At 37.2% G+C, this 17,629-nt stretch overlaps 5 protein-coding genes across 5 annotated transcripts; 2 read left to right on the top strand and 3 right to left on the bottom strand.

The window, feature by feature from the left end:
- Positions 1-38: 38 nt before the first annotated feature.
- LOC126792586 (uncharacterized) lies at positions 39-3,108 on the bottom strand. Its single transcript, XM_050518993.1, has 6 exons — positions 2,599-3,108; positions 2,434-2,523; positions 2,171-2,348; positions 1,703-1,800; positions 535-596; positions 39-356 (listed from the first exon to the last, which is right to left on the bottom strand). The coding sequence occupies exons 1-6, from the start codon at positions 3,037-3,039 to the stop codon at positions 254-256; spliced, it is 972 nt and encodes a 323-aa protein (XP_050374950.1). The 5' UTR covers positions 3,040-3,108; the 3' UTR covers positions 39-253.
- A 324-nt stretch (positions 3,109-3,432) lies between these two features.
- LOC126792587 (mitochondrial intermembrane space import and assembly protein 40 homolog) lies at positions 3,433-4,876 on the bottom strand. The gene is made up of 4 exons (XM_050518994.1): positions 4,747-4,876; positions 4,453-4,484; positions 4,183-4,368; positions 3,433-3,734 (listed from the first exon to the last, which is right to left on the bottom strand). Exons 1-4 carry the CDS (start codon positions 4,835-4,837, stop codon positions 3,552-3,554), a joined length of 492 nt encoding a protein of 163 aa, XP_050374951.1. The 5' UTR covers positions 4,838-4,876; the 3' UTR covers positions 3,433-3,551.
- A 241-nt stretch (positions 4,877-5,117) lies between these two features.
- LOC126790480 (uncharacterized) lies at positions 5,118-10,054 on the top strand. The gene is made up of 10 exons (XM_050516726.1): positions 5,118-5,396; positions 5,593-5,836; positions 5,930-6,016; positions 6,120-6,292; positions 6,745-6,884; positions 7,091-7,268; positions 7,357-7,945; positions 8,466-8,578; positions 8,726-8,966; positions 9,636-10,054. The coding sequence occupies exons 1-10, from the start codon at positions 5,191-5,193 to the stop codon at positions 9,864-9,866; spliced, it is 2,202 nt and encodes a 733-aa protein (XP_050372683.1). The 5' UTR covers positions 5,118-5,190; the 3' UTR covers positions 9,867-10,054.
- Positions 10,055-10,301: 247 nt separating this feature from the next.
- On the bottom strand, positions 10,302-12,738 carry LOC126791440 (uncharacterized). Its single transcript, XM_050517896.1, has 7 exons — positions 12,638-12,738; positions 12,500-12,553; positions 12,058-12,177; positions 11,621-11,725; positions 11,473-11,526; positions 11,173-11,292; positions 10,302-10,640 (listed from the first exon to the last, which is right to left on the bottom strand). The coding sequence occupies exons 1-7, from the start codon at positions 12,686-12,688 to the stop codon at positions 10,512-10,514; spliced, it is 633 nt and encodes a 210-aa protein (XP_050373853.1). The 5' UTR covers positions 12,689-12,738; the 3' UTR covers positions 10,302-10,511.
- A 319-nt stretch (positions 12,739-13,057) lies between these two features.
- On the top strand, positions 13,058-17,457 carry LOC126792609 (phytochrome-associated serine/threonine-protein phosphatase). The gene is made up of 10 exons (XM_050519035.1): positions 13,058-13,217; positions 13,714-13,860; positions 13,962-14,029; positions 14,705-14,762; positions 15,453-15,563; positions 15,687-15,737; positions 16,152-16,295; positions 16,382-16,477; positions 16,566-16,637; positions 17,133-17,457. The coding sequence occupies exons 1-10, from the start codon at positions 13,137-13,139 to the stop codon at positions 17,214-17,216; spliced, it is 912 nt and encodes a 303-aa protein (XP_050374992.1). The 5' UTR covers positions 13,058-13,136; the 3' UTR covers positions 17,217-17,457.
- Positions 17,458-17,629: the final 172 nt, after the last annotated feature.

Raw genomic sequence — 17,629 nt, 5'->3', positions numbered from 1 at the left:
ATAAATAAAAACTATATTGTTTTCCTAGTGTTAATTAAGAAAAAACCGCTAAGCCTAATGACCTATATTATGTCTACAGATATTCAGTAACTTCCAGTTAAAAAAAAAATAGTCTATGCACATTATGTGACAGTATTCAAACAGATGCTCGCACAAAATTTTTTTTATGCCCACATGCTCCCGAGAAAAGACCAAAGAAAATAATAATAATGGTTTGAGCTGATTGGTATGATGCATCTAAAACCAGGAAGACCTAGCCAGAAACTTCAGAATCTGAATCATCAACCATCTTCTCTAGTGATTCCATATCCCCAGCTTCAGAGGCTGTATGCATCCGTAATCTGTCTGCATCTTCACTGAGCAAAGGAAAAGGGGGTGGGGGAGGGAAAATAAGTTAAATTTAATTACGAGTATGAAAATCATTGATTCAAGAATCGTGTGCAATAGTACAACAAACTTATAGATCAGCATTCTGTTTCCCATATTCTCTCACAATAATGAATTCAGTAGGAAATTAAGGGGAAAAGGGCCTACTCTGTAACACCAAATATTTCTTTGACAATTAAGGAGCTATCTCTCGAACAGAAATCTGGGAGCTGCAATAATTTTCAAGAAGATCAGAAACAAATATTAGGCAAACAATGCACAACTAATGAAAATGTAAGAAAGCAATTAGCATAAGCCAACAGTAAACAGCAATCAGTATGCAAAAACTTAAATTCTGTGGGTTTTCAATTAAGAAAAATTAGAAAAATGAAGGCGAGGTAACCAGAAATTTGAGCAAGTGATGCAATCAAATGTAGAACATACCATTTTCATGTCAAACACAGTATTATATCATGCTTCTGTAAATTTAGATTCATTGAGGTAATGGCACATATGACATCCAATTTGGTATCCACAGTTGAGCAACTTAAACACAATTGTGCAGCTACATTTTGACGGCCCTATAAGATAGCTGTGCCCCATGTTTAAGCCACAATTTTTTAAGCCTCACGTGCATAACCTTTCAGGCAAGAGAAAATTGTTGCATACTAGAGGTTTACAGCACCCATCTCACAATAACTTAAAACGTAAGTGGTGAATCTCATTTTGTGAGAGGGTTTAATGACAGAGCAGCCATAAGCTGGCTGAAAAATAAATATCCTCTTTGGAAGCCAAAGGCTAAGCCCACCCCTTTTTGGTCTAAAGGAAAGTCTCCATGGTAGATTAAGGGTCTTTTCAAGTTAACTTTCAGTTTATGAATAATGATTATGAGTATGTTTTGTTTTTAGAGTCGAATAATGATTTAAGTGTCAAGGGTCACACTCATGACCTTTATGTCTATTTCAGTCTATTTAAATTTAATTATTGATAAGTTTTAGCAGTTACAGTTCTAGGAGTGTAAGAGTTGTGTTTGAAGCCTATGAATATGGCTATCTATTGTACTTTCAAATCAGATTAGAATGAACTGAAAATTATCATATTGAAGGCTGTGCCTCTCTCTCTCTCTCTCATTATTTAAGCCAGTCACATATAGAATGTCTCCAAGGCAAGACAACTCTAAGTACTAATTTGGTAACACAATAAGAGAAGCAAGGAACTAAACATATTTCGTTATGATGAGAATCAAGTTAGTTTTTGGACAACAAAAGAAAAGATAAGATAAAGCTGAACCACACAGGCAGTTGGTCAAAGTTAATTTGGCTGTTTGGTCCCTTACCTCTGACAGATAAAACACTTTTCCAAAAAGGGCTTGAACGGCTAATTTTCTCTTGAAACCCCTTTCAGTATAACCTGTCATATCCATTACGACTGGGCCTGTAAGTTGGAAACAAGCTGTCAGCAACGGAAAACACCATTTGCAATGAATATCTTTTGACTTTTCATGTAGATGTTTTTTTTTAGAAAGCTAAGGGAGGAAACATTTCATTGTAATTGGGCAAGACATGTATCAAATTAATAACAATGCCTGCTTAACAATAGGAAAATCCAAAACATCAACACATGAATACCATAGAATGATGTATGGAAAAGTCATAGTAAGAAGTTGTAGTGTGAGCACACCACAATCCAGTCAGAGGTAGGAGGTGGTGGTATACATACACTGGCTAAATGTCCTCGTCAGATACTTGAGTTTTATATGGAAATGTGAGTAGCTGGATCATACATGTTATGATAGCAGTTTTACCTTTGTCTCGCACAATTCTTCTTGAAATTTCATTCAGAATTTCAGCCACCTGAGAATCATCTAACAAAGAAGCTTTCCTGAGCTGAATTAAATTGGAAACCATGTCGGGATCGAATGGTTTTTCATTCAAAGTATAACGAATGTACTTGCGCAAAACCTCCTCCATGCCAAAACCTGTCTGGATACAAATGAAGAGAGGTTGTCAAGACCATGACTCCCATAAAAAGAGATATGAAAGGTAAGTAACGTGTATGGACTATGACCTTTTGCACAAGCTGTTTGAGGGCATCAGGCGTGATTTGGTCAGAGAACATTTCATCAATTGATATGCATAGCATAGCATTTTTATTGACCTGTAGAACAAAAGCAAAGTAATGTTTGAGTGAGAAACCCTGAATTAAAGGAGGGGAGGGGGATAGAGCAGAGACCAGTTTCTTGCGTTTATGGCGAGGGGAAGAGAACTTGTTGACGGTCTTGACGAGGGCAACGACAAAGGTGAGGCCGGCATAAGCGAGAGGAAGAGCCAAAATCCAAGGGAGAGAGCTGGTTCCAACTCTGGGCCCAGGAAGGGCGTGCGTGACGGAGCCGGTGAACTCCACCAGGTCCAAGGCCTTCTCCTGAATCCACGGTAGATCCTCTTCCACCTCTTCTTCCACCACTTGTTCTTCCTTACTGCTTTTGTTCGCCGCCGCAGTAGGATTGGAATTACTCTTCGCCGCCGCTACTACTACTGCCGCTGAAAACGGTCTGCTAGCTCTGCGGACGCTCACAAAGGCAGGAGAAACTAAGGGGCGAAGCAAGGGGAGACCTTTGGGGCGAGGGAATATCCCTTTTTGGGAACAGAAGCCAGTGGCCATAGCAGAAGCCATGAGCGACCAATTCGACCAATTCGACCAATTCTTCACTTTAGCTTGCCGCTCGGAGAGAGGGTTTATCAATGACAAACCAAACCCCTTTCTATTGGGTCACTTCTTCCCTTAAGGGACCATTACAGAACTGCTCCATTCTTATTTGGGCCTTATGAGGGCCCATAGTCTTGCACATAATCATACTTTTTTTTCCCGATAACTGCAATTACTTGCTATTCTCTACATATTGATGGAATATAACCCTACATGGCCTACATACACAGCATTATGAATTTTGGTTTTGATTTTGAATGTTTACTGCTTCAGTTAATCACAATTGGGGTTAATACATACCACTTGTCTCAATTCTTACTACATTCAGTAAAGTATTTGTCAGGCTAATTCCTTTGTATCGAATATATTTGGAGCACAGCTTCTAGACATTCAATGACAACTTCATTAATACAATATTACTCATGGTTTCTAACTTTCTATTTCCCAGGATGAACAAAATGTAGTTGGTTGTGATCTTCCTACAGATTGGATTTTGGCCTTAGGGATTCTTTCGACCATGAGGGTGGGATGATTTTGTAATCCTGGGTCAGCTTTTCCTCTTTTCTAACTTCATCATCTTCTGAAAGTTCCTTAGGAAATGCATCTGGATTAGCTTTAATACAGTTCTGCAAACTTACAAACGGATGCACACAGTCTGATCCCTACAAAAGAGAAAAGAGGAAAAAAAATTCACTGTCTATTACTTGGGAAAGTTTAGTGATCTTTGACAAGTACGTTAAAATAGATACTGAATCCTGAAACCATAACATTTATCAGCAAGTAGATGCATCTGAATGCAACAATAACCAGAACTCCAGAAGTGGAAAATTCCATTCAAGAATTTGTCATCTGGCAGAAGGAAGAGCAAAATATAGTGGAAAACAAGGTTACTTATAGTCATTTGGCAGATGCATTTTGATCTTAAATAACTAGGAGAAGGTAGTCTAAAATGCAGGTCAAGAGTGATAAGTTTTCCTTTCCTTCTTTAGTGTTAACAGCTTATAAGTTATCACATTATTTTACAGGTCATACAGCATTACATACTATCAAGTAAACTTGCTGTGCATCTGATGTATGCTGTGTGCGAATTTTAGCAGAGTTGGATAATACCTTCTCCGCCACAGTACTCTTCAGATAGCAAACAAACGCCTCAGAGAACTGAATCCCACAAGGGCCTTTTCGTAAGTCGGCTATGCAAGGGCACTCCAGTGCCTTCAGCTCATTTTGATGGCAATCATACAAGGAGAATTTTGTTTTTGTTTTTGTTTTTGTTTTTTGGTTGTATAAAAGAAATGCCTAGAATTAACAAAGTACATAAAATTCTGTGAACTATACAGAGGGACATAAACAAGAACTAGTTAGTGTTTGAAATGGACAAACCTCATTTGCATCATTGCCATATGCAGACGCTTCTGTAAATGCACAACAAAGGTAGGAAGATGAGCTATCGTGCACTTAATAAAGTGTCAGACGATGAAGGAAACAAAGTTAAGAAAACTAAAGGACTGGATATGATAAATTGAGGACTATGAGGTTTGCTGTTGCCGAAATTACATTGGGTAATCAGGCTTGAAATGGAAGAGGCAGTCATTGGAGATTACGAGTCGATTTAAACATGGTAAAGGATTGGTTGAAAAAGTAAATAAGAAAATTGAAGGAGGAGAAGGGGGTTACCGGATATGAGAGAGTTGATGGAAGCAGCAGGAGAGACGGGGTGGCCTTGGGGATCCACATCTGCTGCCGCCTCGCTCTGAACTTGACCCATCTCGGCTTCCTCTCTCTTTTTCTTCTTCTTTCTGAAAAGAGTCTTGGGACTGTGTTATTATTATTATTTTTTAGAAAGGAATCTTGCACCGTACGATCCGTTCATACCGTCACGTCACGTCACATCACAGCTGAACATGAAAATTGAGGTTCAACCACCGATATAAATTAAAAATGAGTAAACTCTTTAAAATTGAATTAATTTATTTTGTCAACGAGATTGGTGTTACTAATACTACTTGGTAAAGAGAGGTTGTTGGGCCTGTTAGGTCCAGCCCAAATGTAAATCTGGCAAAACTGAAGAGAAAGCATGCGTTGGTTGATGGGGGAGTCTCTCCAGAATCGACTCGAGAAATGGAGAATTTGAAATTAGGGATGTTGGATCAGTTGGATGGTTTCTTGACGAAAAGCCAAAACAAGACTCTGAAATCTCTTTTCCGGCGGAGCAGCAGCACTAAGTCCAGCGAAGATGACTCCCCTTCCTCCTCCGCCTGCGATTCTCCCAAACCCATTCCTCACCTCTCTCCTTTCGCCAATTCCGTCGTCTCTCGCTGTTCCAAGTATCCACCTTGTTATGCTTTACATGTTTCATTTGCACCTACACTGCACCTTCTGTTTATAACTATATATATATATATATATATGTTGCATCCTCCCTCTATTAGCAAATGGATGCAATTTATCCTCACTTGGTTTCAACTGCTGCAAGGGATATCTCTTAGTAATATGTAATATTGCATCTTGATGCTGCCGCAGGATTCTTCGGATCCCTACTGAGGAATTACAGCATCATTTTGACACTCAGCTACCTCAAACTGTCAAGGAGGAGCTTCTGACTTATGCAAGGAACTTTCTGGAATTTTGCTCGTACCAAGCACTCCATCTACTGTGTAGTCGCCCCGATTATTTGAGTGATAAGGAGTTTCGTCATTTGACATTTGACATGATGCTTGCATGGGAATCACCCATTCACTGTGTTGACAATAGAGAACTAAACAAAGTGAGGCATCTATTTTTTTAAGATAAAAACATAAACTTCATAACATTGATCCTCTTTCTTCTACTTTGAATCTTCTTCTTTCTTCAATTGCAGGAAACTGCTTCTAGCAGTAACCAAGAAGTAGAGGATGAAGATGGTTGGTCACTTTTTTATTCAAGTTCTACCAATATGGCTGTCCAGGTTCTTCTCTTTATCAATTTTATAAAATTGCACGTTATACTCGATCATGTTGTTTAGTCATATGCACAAACAACTAACACTGGTTCTTTACTCCCGCCTTCAGGTTGATGACAGAAAAACTGTTGGGCCTGAAGCCTTTGCACGGATAGCTCCCGGTTGTGCTGCTGTTGCAGATATTATAACTGTCCACAACCTCTATGATGCACTCACAAGCACATCAGGCCATCATCGACTTCATTACCTTGTATATGACAAATACATAAGAAGCCTGGACAAGTATTATGTTTATCTTTCATTTCTATTATGTTCTCTGGCTTACATTTCCTTGTTGTGAAATTGTTACCCACAATCATACATATGCTTAAACTCTGATGGCATGGCTCTATATCACTCTCCTACTTTTGGATTGATGTCAGTTCTATAGTTCCAATCAAATGCTAAATTGCTGTGATGTGTGTGTGTGTGTGTGTGAGAGAGAGAGAGAGAGAGAGAGAGTACCAGTGTACCAATGGTGAAAATCTTTATGGTGGATTTTGGTTAGTATGCAATGGTGAAAATCTTTATGGTGGATTCGGTCCTACTCTTAGTTAGATTTAAGTCATATAACTATACAGTCTATACTTCTCAATACTCAATATTAATTTCCTTGGCCCTTTTGTCATTTGTTTTTAACTCGTAAACAGATAGTACTACCCTTTTTCTGTCTGTAATTAAAGGATCTGCTGCAGGGTTATTAAGGCTTCCAAAAGTACATTGGCTTCTTCCATTGGAAATCTTCAGCTCGCTGAGGGAGAAATCATCCTGGATGTTGATGGTACAGTTCCCACTCAACCAGTGCTCAAACATATTGGCCGGTCTATGTGGCCTGGTAAGTGATTGTATTGCTGAAGGTGGATCAAATGCACCCATGATTTAAAATGGTCACTGTATTATGTAACATAGAACTCTTTTCTCGAAAGCAGCTCTTACTATTTCAGTCATGATCTCAATTATTCTCGGATATGATAATGTATTTCAGTTCTTTCAGATCATATAGATATAGAAGTGTTTCTCATCCAATATCTTTTTATCCAGGACGACTGTCACTGACCAATAGTGCGCTGTATTTTGAATCATTGGGAGTTGGTTTATATGACAAAGCTGTTAGATATGATCTGGCAACAGACACGAAGCAGGTCATAAAACCAGTATTGACTGGACCCTTGGGTACTCGTCTTTTTGATAAAGCAATCATGTTCAAATCGACATCTGTGTAAGTTATCTGCTGATATATTTATGGCAGGGAAATATATATATATATATCATGACCTATCTTATTTTTATTAAAAAAATTCTTGCAGAGAAGAGCCTGTTCATTTGGAGTTTCCTGAGTTCAAAGGCAATTCTCGCCGAGACTATTGGTTGGATATTTGTCTTGAAATCCTGCGTTCTCACAGGTACATTCAGAAAAACAACCTAAAAGATATTCAGAAATCAGAGGTACTGGCAAGGGCTATTTTAGGCATCTGGCGATATCGTGCAGTTCGAGAAGCCTTTCACTTCTTTTCATCCCATTATAAAACCTTACTTGCTTTCAACCTTGCTGAAAGTCTTCCAGGAGGAGACTTGATTTTGAAAACTTTGTCTACTCGATTGGTTATTTTGAGTTCCAGTGCTTCCCAGCATGATGAATCTCCACATGCAAAACGACAGGCAAAATTGTCTCCAATTTCACTTATAGCTCTAGCTCAGCTCGGATTCATATTGCAAAAGGAAATCAATCTTGATGTGGAGGTAATAATAGTTGGTGAGGTTTGTGCTGGTGAAATTAACCCCTTGGAAGTAGCTGTGAAACAGTCATTATTGGACACTGGAAGGGCCGAAGCTGCACAGGCAACTGTGGACCAGGTGAAAGTGGATGGGATTGATACAAATCTTGCAATAATGAAGGTCGGTATTGAACTTCACATGTTAAATTGGGGTTTGTGAGCCAACATATATTACCATATTTCCAATGAGTAGTACTATAGAGGGAGAGAGAGTGAATACAACTTTTTAGAAGTGCCTTCTAAAAATGACCCCACTTGGTGTGGTTTTACGTATGTGCCATATTATTTTTATTTTGTTCTTTCAACTGCTTTTGACTGAGAACCTGGTTGTTAAATTCATTGTGGATAGGTGATAACCATACTGCATTCCTTCTCAACCAAGAGTGAAAAAATTCCTTGAACCTTTTAACTACTTGTGAACCAGTTTTATGATTTTTATCTATTGCATTAATGCCACATCCGTGGTATCTGCTAGGTGGTATGTGGTTTTAGAGAGAGGATGGTCTTTGGCTGGCTTCATTTTGTTTAAAACTGCATTTTACGTGATTTTATTATTTTCCAGTGATCTAATGTCTGCACCTTTAACTTTGAAAATGTTGAACTTGCTATTCTTTTATTTAAAGGTGACTCCTTACTTGTAGGAGTTACTGCTTCCTGTTATTGAATTAGCTAATCGTGTTCAACGTTTGGCATCATGGGAAAAGCCTTACAAGTCAACAGTGTTTCTGGTGCTGACCTGCTTCTCTATAGTAAGGTAAATTTTTAGTAGGTTTATGGTCAGAACCTCGTGTATATCATCTCATCATGGCAGCAGTTGATTTTATCTCCACATTTCTTGAAAGTGAATATTCACTGGTTCGGATAAACAGAAGTAATTTCATATGTAACCTTTGATGTACAGGGGTTGGTTCAGTTATGTATTGCCCTCCGTTTTTGTATTCGTAGCAGTTGTCATGCTGTGGTGCAGGCATTTTAACAAAGGGAAACCGTTACAACCATTCAGGATAACACCTCCCCATAATAATGCAGTAGAACAGCTGCTGACGTTACAAGAAGCTATCACTCAAGTTGAGGCCTTGCTTCGAGCTGGGAATATTATCCTACTGAAGACAAGAGCCCTCCTATTCGCAGTTCTTCCTCAGGTATGTGTTAGCTTGAAAGAACACTGGTGTAAAAGGGATATGCATGTTGTGAAAATGAATTAATAAGTAAGTTTAGATGACTGCCTTTCAAGTTCTCTTCATCAAGATCTAGGCAAAATCCAGTTAAACTTCGATGCAGAGAGGCCCTCAAAAATTCTTTCCAACGGCTTTCCTTCTTCCGGCAAGTCACGAGATGTTAAACCACAAGTGTGTTCTGAATAGAACTGAATACAACTGACTGTTAAAATAAAATAACAGAACTCATTGTTTGGTATTTATTGGCGTTAATGTTATATCTTTTGGAAATAATATGAGAAAATTGCATCTTAAGGTCTCTGCTCTGAGTGCTTTCTCACCGTCAAATTTCTGTCCTCCCCTTAAACTTTCAGCTGCTCAACAATTTGTTGTTTACTGAAAAATCATCTAGGCACCAACAGTGCAAGTGACCCGGCACTTATTAGATGATGTCATTCTTAATGTTCATACTTCTATATATATATTTTTTGCAAATATCCAAGCGTACTTAATGTTAAATAAACATCCATGATGCACATTATTGAATCATGATTATTTCGACTAGGTTGATGTTAACATTTATTAAGATTTATCATTTGAATTTAATTTTACTGTTTGTTTTACTATCACATGCCTGATTGGTATGTCTGACAGGCAACGGATAAGATGGTTGTACTGCTGATATTCATGGCAGCCATCTTTGCATTTGTGCCTCTGCGATTTATAGTCCTGCTAGTGTTTCTTGAGGCTTTTACAAGGGAAATGCCATATAGGAAAGAAAGTAGTGACAGATGGGTGAGGCGAATTAGAGAATGGTGGGTTCGCATACCAGCAGCTCCTGTCCAGCTCATCAAGCCTGAGGATAACAAGAAAAAGAAATCTTAACCCTGTCCTGTGCTATCTAATTGTAGAAGACAAAGGATTTAGATTCCAGAAAGTACTGGGACATAAGGGGTCGTGTATTTGCGGAGTTAGTTTCCCTAGAACTTTTGTTTTGCTTGTTTGGAATATATTTTAATGTAGGCTGATACATTTTTACTAGCTTGTTCATAAATAAAAGTTTTTTTTTTCATATTTTAAACTGATATGTAGCTTTACATATACGCGGTCGATCCTCTATTATAGATTGGTTTCTAACCACTTCAACAAGCTGAAGTTGTTGAAACGCTTTGGGTTGATCTTCCCAAACCAAACTCGACTTGGATTGAAAACACTAAAATACGACTGGCAACCGGAATTTCTGATATGCGCAACATGAATGTCTGATACATGCACAGATCAAAACAAAGACCTTCAGAATAATGCCTCTTGACACTGTACTTGGCTACTTGCAACATTGAAATGCAATATTGAAACGCAAACTTAAGGTGGCAAATGCCATTTAGCATTATAGTATTGTACAATACTGCTCATATCTGCATATATAATAAAGTTCAAAATAAAGGAAAGAATCTCCTGTACAAAGGCCAAGGTTGTTGTACAAGATGGTAGATAACGAAGGACAGTTCTTCATCCTGAGCTCAAAGAATATCAAACATTATCTGGCCAGAACTCCCTAAAAAAGGCCCGCTCAAATTCCTTCTCTTGCAATCTGCTTTCCAACTCCCGCATCTTCTTCATCTTCTTTGAGAGTCCCTTAGATCTTTTTGTATGCAGTTCCTGAAAATCAACACAAACTGTAAAAAGGTACAACTCATATGCAGGCCAAGTATAAACAATTTATTGAAGAATCATGTTTTGATTTCCCTATATCATAAGAGAATAAAAGAAAAACAATATTATAAAATATATAAATAAAGTCATATAAGGCATTGATCTGTGGAGTGTGGCCAGTTAAAATGGGCAAATGGCTGTATAAACTTTGTTCTTCCCTCTAGAACCAATATCTTAGCACAAGTAACTTATAGCCACGAGTTACCTGGTTTCTTTTAGTTTACCTAGAACTATTGCTGCTACTGATTAATTATGTCCTTGGCAAAAGAGTTATATGCTACGTGATTATTTTTAGCCAGGACCAATGGTCCAATTCATCCCCTCCCTCATCTAGGTACTGTTATCAATCCAATAATTCTTCAAAGATTTAATAGCACATTATACCCTTCTAGATAGTTTTATCGCCACTAGAGCACCAAACTAGCAGCTTATTCTATTTATAAATGTTGCTATTTGCTACACATTTAGATGAACTCACCTGGTCACACTTTCTACTCAAAGGAGAAGGATCAGGGGGCTTTAAAGCCTTCCGTATTTTATCTGCTCCCAGTCCACGCTTATTATTCTTCAAGTATGTTTCCACAGGTTCCAACCTTCCCTATTTGCATGTTAAACTTACTAGTTAGACGATCTATCAAGCATACTAGTAACATTAGCACAACCGTGGGGTAATCACAATAAATATAACAAATACCTTATCGTACTCCAGTATTTTACATCACTTTGAGAATATAGAAAGTCAATAGAAAAAGGTTGAGACCGATATTAATATAACTACCTGCTCACAAATGCCAAGACCAGATCCTTCCTTCCAACCATGTTTCTTCAACAGCTGCATATCACCAGTCACAAGTAACCAACTTATCATCAAACCAAAAGCACACAATGATGGAGAAATTAAAAAAAAAAAGATAAAAAAAAGATACCTGAAAGCCTATATTGGATGAATTAATGGCTGTTGATGAACTTGAAGCTATCATATCCTTTCTTACTCTTTCTTCCTCTTGAACCCAATTTGTGTTGTTAGTGTTCTGGAGATAAGAGAAAAGAAAGACTGATATATAAGGTGATTGCTTTCCAAAGGGTTTTGTACTGGACTCTGTCTCAACTTGTCACTTCCTCCTTGCATGCATAACTTTTCCAATCTTTTGCAGACTTGCAAAAGGGATTTTCATTTGATATACATGGAGTGTGTTCTAGTTTAGATAGATTATTTGTACACATATTCCCCACCCCACACACAAAAAAAAAAAAGATAAAAGAAGCAGAGGGAGAACTCTTTTCTGATGTACAATATATTAACAACCTAGAATCAGGATTTCATTCTGAAAAGCAAGAGAGATGAAGATTTGGAATAACAAACCTTTCCAGATTGTCTACTAGATTCATTTTCTGAAACTTGCAACGATCCTTTCTTTGGTGCATCTGCTCCTAGGCCTCGTTTGCTTTCCTTCAAGTAAGCTTGCACAGGCTCTAACCTACCCTGCTAACAAAATAAACTCAGTAACTGAGTCTGTATTCAAGAAGAAAGAAGTAAAAAGAAAAAAGAAAGTATTTGCATGTATGGTGTGTGTCCCGACCAGACTAGCTAAGAGGTAGAAGTCAGATATTAATCTCTTTTGGGCTACTGGACGTGCTATTTACAGATATTACTGATTAAATTTGTGAGAAACTCGAAGAACTAATGTAAAATTTGTGAATGTGATATGCTCGTGTGTTGTATGTTTAGGATATTAACCTACAAGTTTCAACAGTTATTGGCCAACAATTTCACAGTAGATCAAGAAAGGATGAGGATAAGACACCTGCTCGGAAGCACCAAGACCCGTTCCTTCTGTCCAGCCATGTTTCTTCAAAAGCTGCAACGAAATTGAAACAAGATAAATAAAATAGGGAGTTCGTATTCGAAACCCTACTGCTAAAACAAGAATAGGAGTGGGTACCTGGAAACCGATATTGGAAGAGTTTATGGCCGAAGAAGATGACTCCACCATCACCGTCCCCTGCCTTTTCAATCCCGACTTGAGATTCAATTTATTTTCCTCCTTGGGAATTGTTATTAACACTCACTTTGTTTATATTAATCTTTTATAAAAATCTTTAGTAAAATTTTAAACGATTAATATCATATATTTGTAGTACTCAACTTTGCGTGTTAGTTTAGAGTTTATGGTTAGTTCGCACAACATGTACTAACTAGGTTGGATACAAATTTTGTTCTAAATAAAAATGACAAACACACGTGGAGGGTGGTAAATGAATGTAGGGCAAAAGTGTCATGGCCTTTGATGAAAAGAAAAAGAAAATAAATAAAGGGCAGATCTCATCCGTCTGTTTGGAAATCTGTTATTATCAGCACCACCGTCGCACGCTCCTTTTGAATTTCGTAGTTGTCGTCTCTCTCTTTCGCTGAAAACCCTAAACACACAGAAGAGAGAAGATATGGATTTGGACCAGTGGATCTCAAAGGTCAAGGAAGGCCAGCATCTCTTGGAGGACGAGCTTCAACTTCTCTGTGAATACGTTCGTATTTTTCTTCCTTCCCTATCTTTACTTTTAGGGTTTTGCAATTCAGATTGAGATTTATGATTCCGATGTCACTGTTCTCTTTTCTTATAATCTCACGTCATCGACTACTAATCGGAGAAATGATTTTTTTGGCTTACTGATGATTGAGCTCTATTAGCAGCACAGGCCTTGAACATAGAGATTCCTCCCTATTTATATATATGTTTAACTGAAAGCATTCATTTTATTTATTCATTTTTTTCTATTCACAATCAAAATAGCTTTAATGAACAAATTTATACCTCTCTGAAATGCCTCATCAGTACTTCTAAGAACAAATTATCTATGCACTAGTATATCTGTAGTTGGGCAACCTCATGCACTTGTCTTGTTTTAGTAATCATCTATACCTTCATTCTTTGATTGGTGATTGCTCGTAAAGAAACTGTAAACGATTTCATGAACTATTACAGGTTTTGCTTTTCTTAATTGTCGCCGCAACATTTCACAGGTAAAAGAGATCCTTATTGAGGAGTCCAATGTGCAGCCTGTAAACAGTCCAGTTACTGTCTGTGGTGATATTCATGGTCAGTTTCACGATCTAATGAAGCTTTTCCAGACTGGAGGCCATGTACCAGAGACGAATTACATATTCATGGTATGCTTCTTTATTCTCTCTGATATGCCTTCATCTCTTCACAGCATCATCAATTACCATGTTTCCCAATGTGTTTATTTTTTCATTTCAATTCTTGGCAGGGCGATTTTGTGGATCGTGGTTACAATAGTCTTGAAGTTTTCACTATCCTTTTGCTTCTTAAGGCGAGGTATATATGTATATAACTTGGAAAAATTGGATCTTAAACTGCTGTCATGCACATGCTCTTTTACATACTTTGTTCTTCTTATCCTGCATCATATTATTCATAGTTTTATGGCTTCTAGTTGTCTTTTGTTTCAGTATTAATTTGTCCATTCCAGTAATGACCCAGAAGTCTAGAACATCTAACATTTAGTGTTAGAAATTTACAAAACATTTGGTTTAGCAATAAATTTTGATTGATAAGAAAAATATTTCCGAATGCTATCACTTAAAGGAGTTAAAGCAGTTGCTGTTGTACAATTAGTTAGGTGAAGAATTATAGGTACAGTTACAGAAACACTGTTCCTCTCTTATGTTGTAGAGTAATGGCAATATGGATTTTTATACTGCGCAGATTATTGCAAAGTGGTGTTGTTTAATGTAAGTCTATGTGGTTATAAAACTGAATATATATAAAAATCTCTCTTTGAACAAGGACTTGTGCCTAAGAAATATTCCAACTGCCAAAGTATCATTAGATAGGAAGGGAAGCTCTAGTTGTCATAGGGACTAACTTTTGTGTTATAGACATGAACTTTTAACCTTCTTCTTTCTCCTAATTTTAGCAATTAATATACATGATGGATATATGCTTTACTCTCAAAAGTAATGTCCTTTTATTGTTGATATGGCCTTTTAGATATCCAGCCAACATTACACTTTTGCGTGGTAATCATGAAAGCAGACAGCTTACCCAGGTATGTTTTTTATACTAATTGTATACGTTTCTGAAGATGGTTAGAATGAGTCATACTGAATTCAGAAATTTGATGGAAATGAGAGCTTTTTTAGGCATTACTCACGTGTAAATGCAAAGAGATTTTGTCATTTGTGGATGCATAATTATATAGATACAATTGTATCATGTCTTGTTTGGAATATGGTGAGTTGAGAAATGAATTACATTTCAGTATATAAACCACATGTCATCTATAGAACATCATCTTTTAACTGCTCTGCAGTAGTAGAGTTTTCCTTTGTTACAGTATGTTCATCGCATATCCTCTTGCACTGGGAACACTTGTGGTATCATAAAATGTGTTTGTTTGGAGAATTGTAAAACGGGTAATTTGTTTTCATCATTTTATTTGAGACGGTAACAGCACACCCCTCTGGGATTACTTGTATGAACCTTTGGGGCCTGAATATGAAACTTTTACAATCATTAAAGCCTCTGGTCTGACTGGAGATGCTATGATGAATTTGATTGTTGATATCAGAGATTGCATTTTTTTTTTTTGCTCATTCCAATTCTCAGTTTGAGGTCAGAGCATCCTTATGAATTTCTTCTGTTTGTTCAGACTCGGGACCTTATTAGGTGGTTTATTCCCTCATAAAATGTATTTAATTGTCTGATCTATCTTATATATACTTTCTGTGTTCGTTAGGTATATGGTTTTTACGATGAATGCCAGAGGAAGTATGGAAATGCTAATGCATGGCGCTATTGTACAGATGTTTTTGACTATCTGACGTTATCAGCAATTATAGATGGAACTGTAACTCCTGCTTTCTCTCTTTATAAACATGCACATATAATTCACTTCTAATCTGTTGTTTTATATGTAGATAATGGTTGCATGTACTTTGTGATTGTAAAAGTTTATTTTGGATTATTGCAGGTGCTATGTGTCCATGGTGGTCTTTCTCCTGACATTCGAACTATTGATCAGGTAATCTCTTCTCAAGCTTGTATATGCACTTCATTAGTTTGACAACACTGCAATTAATTATGATTAGTATTACAGTTTTGTATATGCTGGTGTTCTATGTTACTGATTTCTTTTTTCTCATTGTGTTACTACCTGTTCCCGTGAGGAAAAAGAAATAAATAAAGAGAGAAAAAGAAGCATAAGGGTTTCTTGCAAAGTGTGATTTGAAATTCCTTACTTATGTTGTTTACGTGTTCAAACTACCTTTTCTCCATAAACGTAAGACTGTACATCATTTATGTCATTCTTGAAAATCAGCATGTATTTAGCTTTGTCTTCAAAGATATGTTCTTTATTTTTTTTTGTATTAAAGTTACCTTGCTTATCGTCCATTCCCATGATATGTGATCATCATGATTTTTTTTTCACCAACAGATAAGAGTTATTGAGCGAAATTGTGAAATTCCACATGAGGGGCCATTTTGTGATCTCATGTGGAGTGATCCTGAAGATATCGAAACATGGGCAGTAAGTCCGCGTGGAGCAGGTTGGCTTTTTGGGTCCAGAGTCACTTCTGAGGTAATACACTTGATTCCGATAAACTTAGGATTTTTCCCTACCTTTTAAAACTCATCTCACATAATAGTTTTGCTTCTTTTATGCAGTTTAACCACATAAATAGTCTTGATCTGGTTTGTCGGGCACATCAACTAGTTCAAGAGGGTCTAAAATACATGTTTCAAGATAAAGGCCTTGTAACTGTGAGATTCTAAGCATTTTATAAACTGTATTGTTTGTAGACAATGTAGATGATAGACTGATTGTTTGCTCGGTTCTCAAATTGTGCAGGTTTGGTCGGCACCAAATTACTGTTACCGCTGCGGGAATGTAGCTTCGATTTTAAGTTTTAACGAGACTATGGTAAACATCATAAGTTCATCTACCACCTTTCAAATTTTGTTCTTTGGTGAAAACTGAGGGAACTTCATTCAGACTTGCATGATATTTAGGATATCATAGCCCCTGTTATTACCCCTTCTAATTTTACAAACTAGCTATTCTTGGTTATCAATTAATTTAAACCCTGATGAGAATATTCACATCTGATGTGGCAATGACATGAGGGTAGGTCTCATCTACTAATAAGTTTGGAAATCAGTGCTCTGTTATTAATTTTCATGCCAGTTTTAGTTAAGAGGGCTTATTAGATTATATTGCTCATACTGTGTCTATAGATGTATCTGCATTTGTATAATCACACTTAATGTAGGTATGCATCATGATCTGAGTTAGCAGGTTCCCCTGTAATAATAAGATTTTATCTATTATGATCAACGTGCATTAACTTGTGTGTAAACCATAGATGATGCGACTCTTTACCTTTTGTGGTACTTAATCTTATGTGGTTTGAAACAGGAGAGAGAAGTGAAGTTCTTCACTGAAACAGAAGAGAACAACCAGATGAGAGGACCGAGAACAGGAGTTCCTTATTTCTTATGATCATTTGGAGTTGAATGGCTGCATTATTTGTATAATTATTCAAGTATTGGTATAGGTGGTTGAGAGCACTGTAACAGAGATGAGCCTTGAATATGTCAGTCCGGTGGATTTCCCTTCTACTTGCTGGAAGTTACCTATCTGGTCTGGCTGCTATTGATATTTTGACATTCCTCCCTTTGTGTATTTGGTTGCTAATTGTTATTCAATTCTTAATCAATTTCTCGGTACATTCCTTTGTTTACGTTGTCTGTGGATTCATCATGTGCTACTCTATTACGAAGCAAAACTAGCAGTTTGTTCCTAAGTTGTCACAATTTGAAAGTTCAGAATCTGCTTGTACAGTTTTACTCCTGACTTGAATTCTTTGAAGATAGAACATGCATTAATGTCGGCATGAGATTGGGTCGAATGAG

The sequence above is a fragment of the Argentina anserina genome, chromosome 4 (genome assembly GCF_933775445.1).
Source record: "Argentina anserina chromosome 4, drPotAnse1.1, whole genome shotgun sequence".
Lineage (NCBI taxonomy): Eukaryota > Viridiplantae > Streptophyta > Magnoliopsida > Rosales > Rosaceae > Argentina > Argentina anserina.
This window is presented reverse-complemented; position numbering and strand designations above follow the sequence as displayed.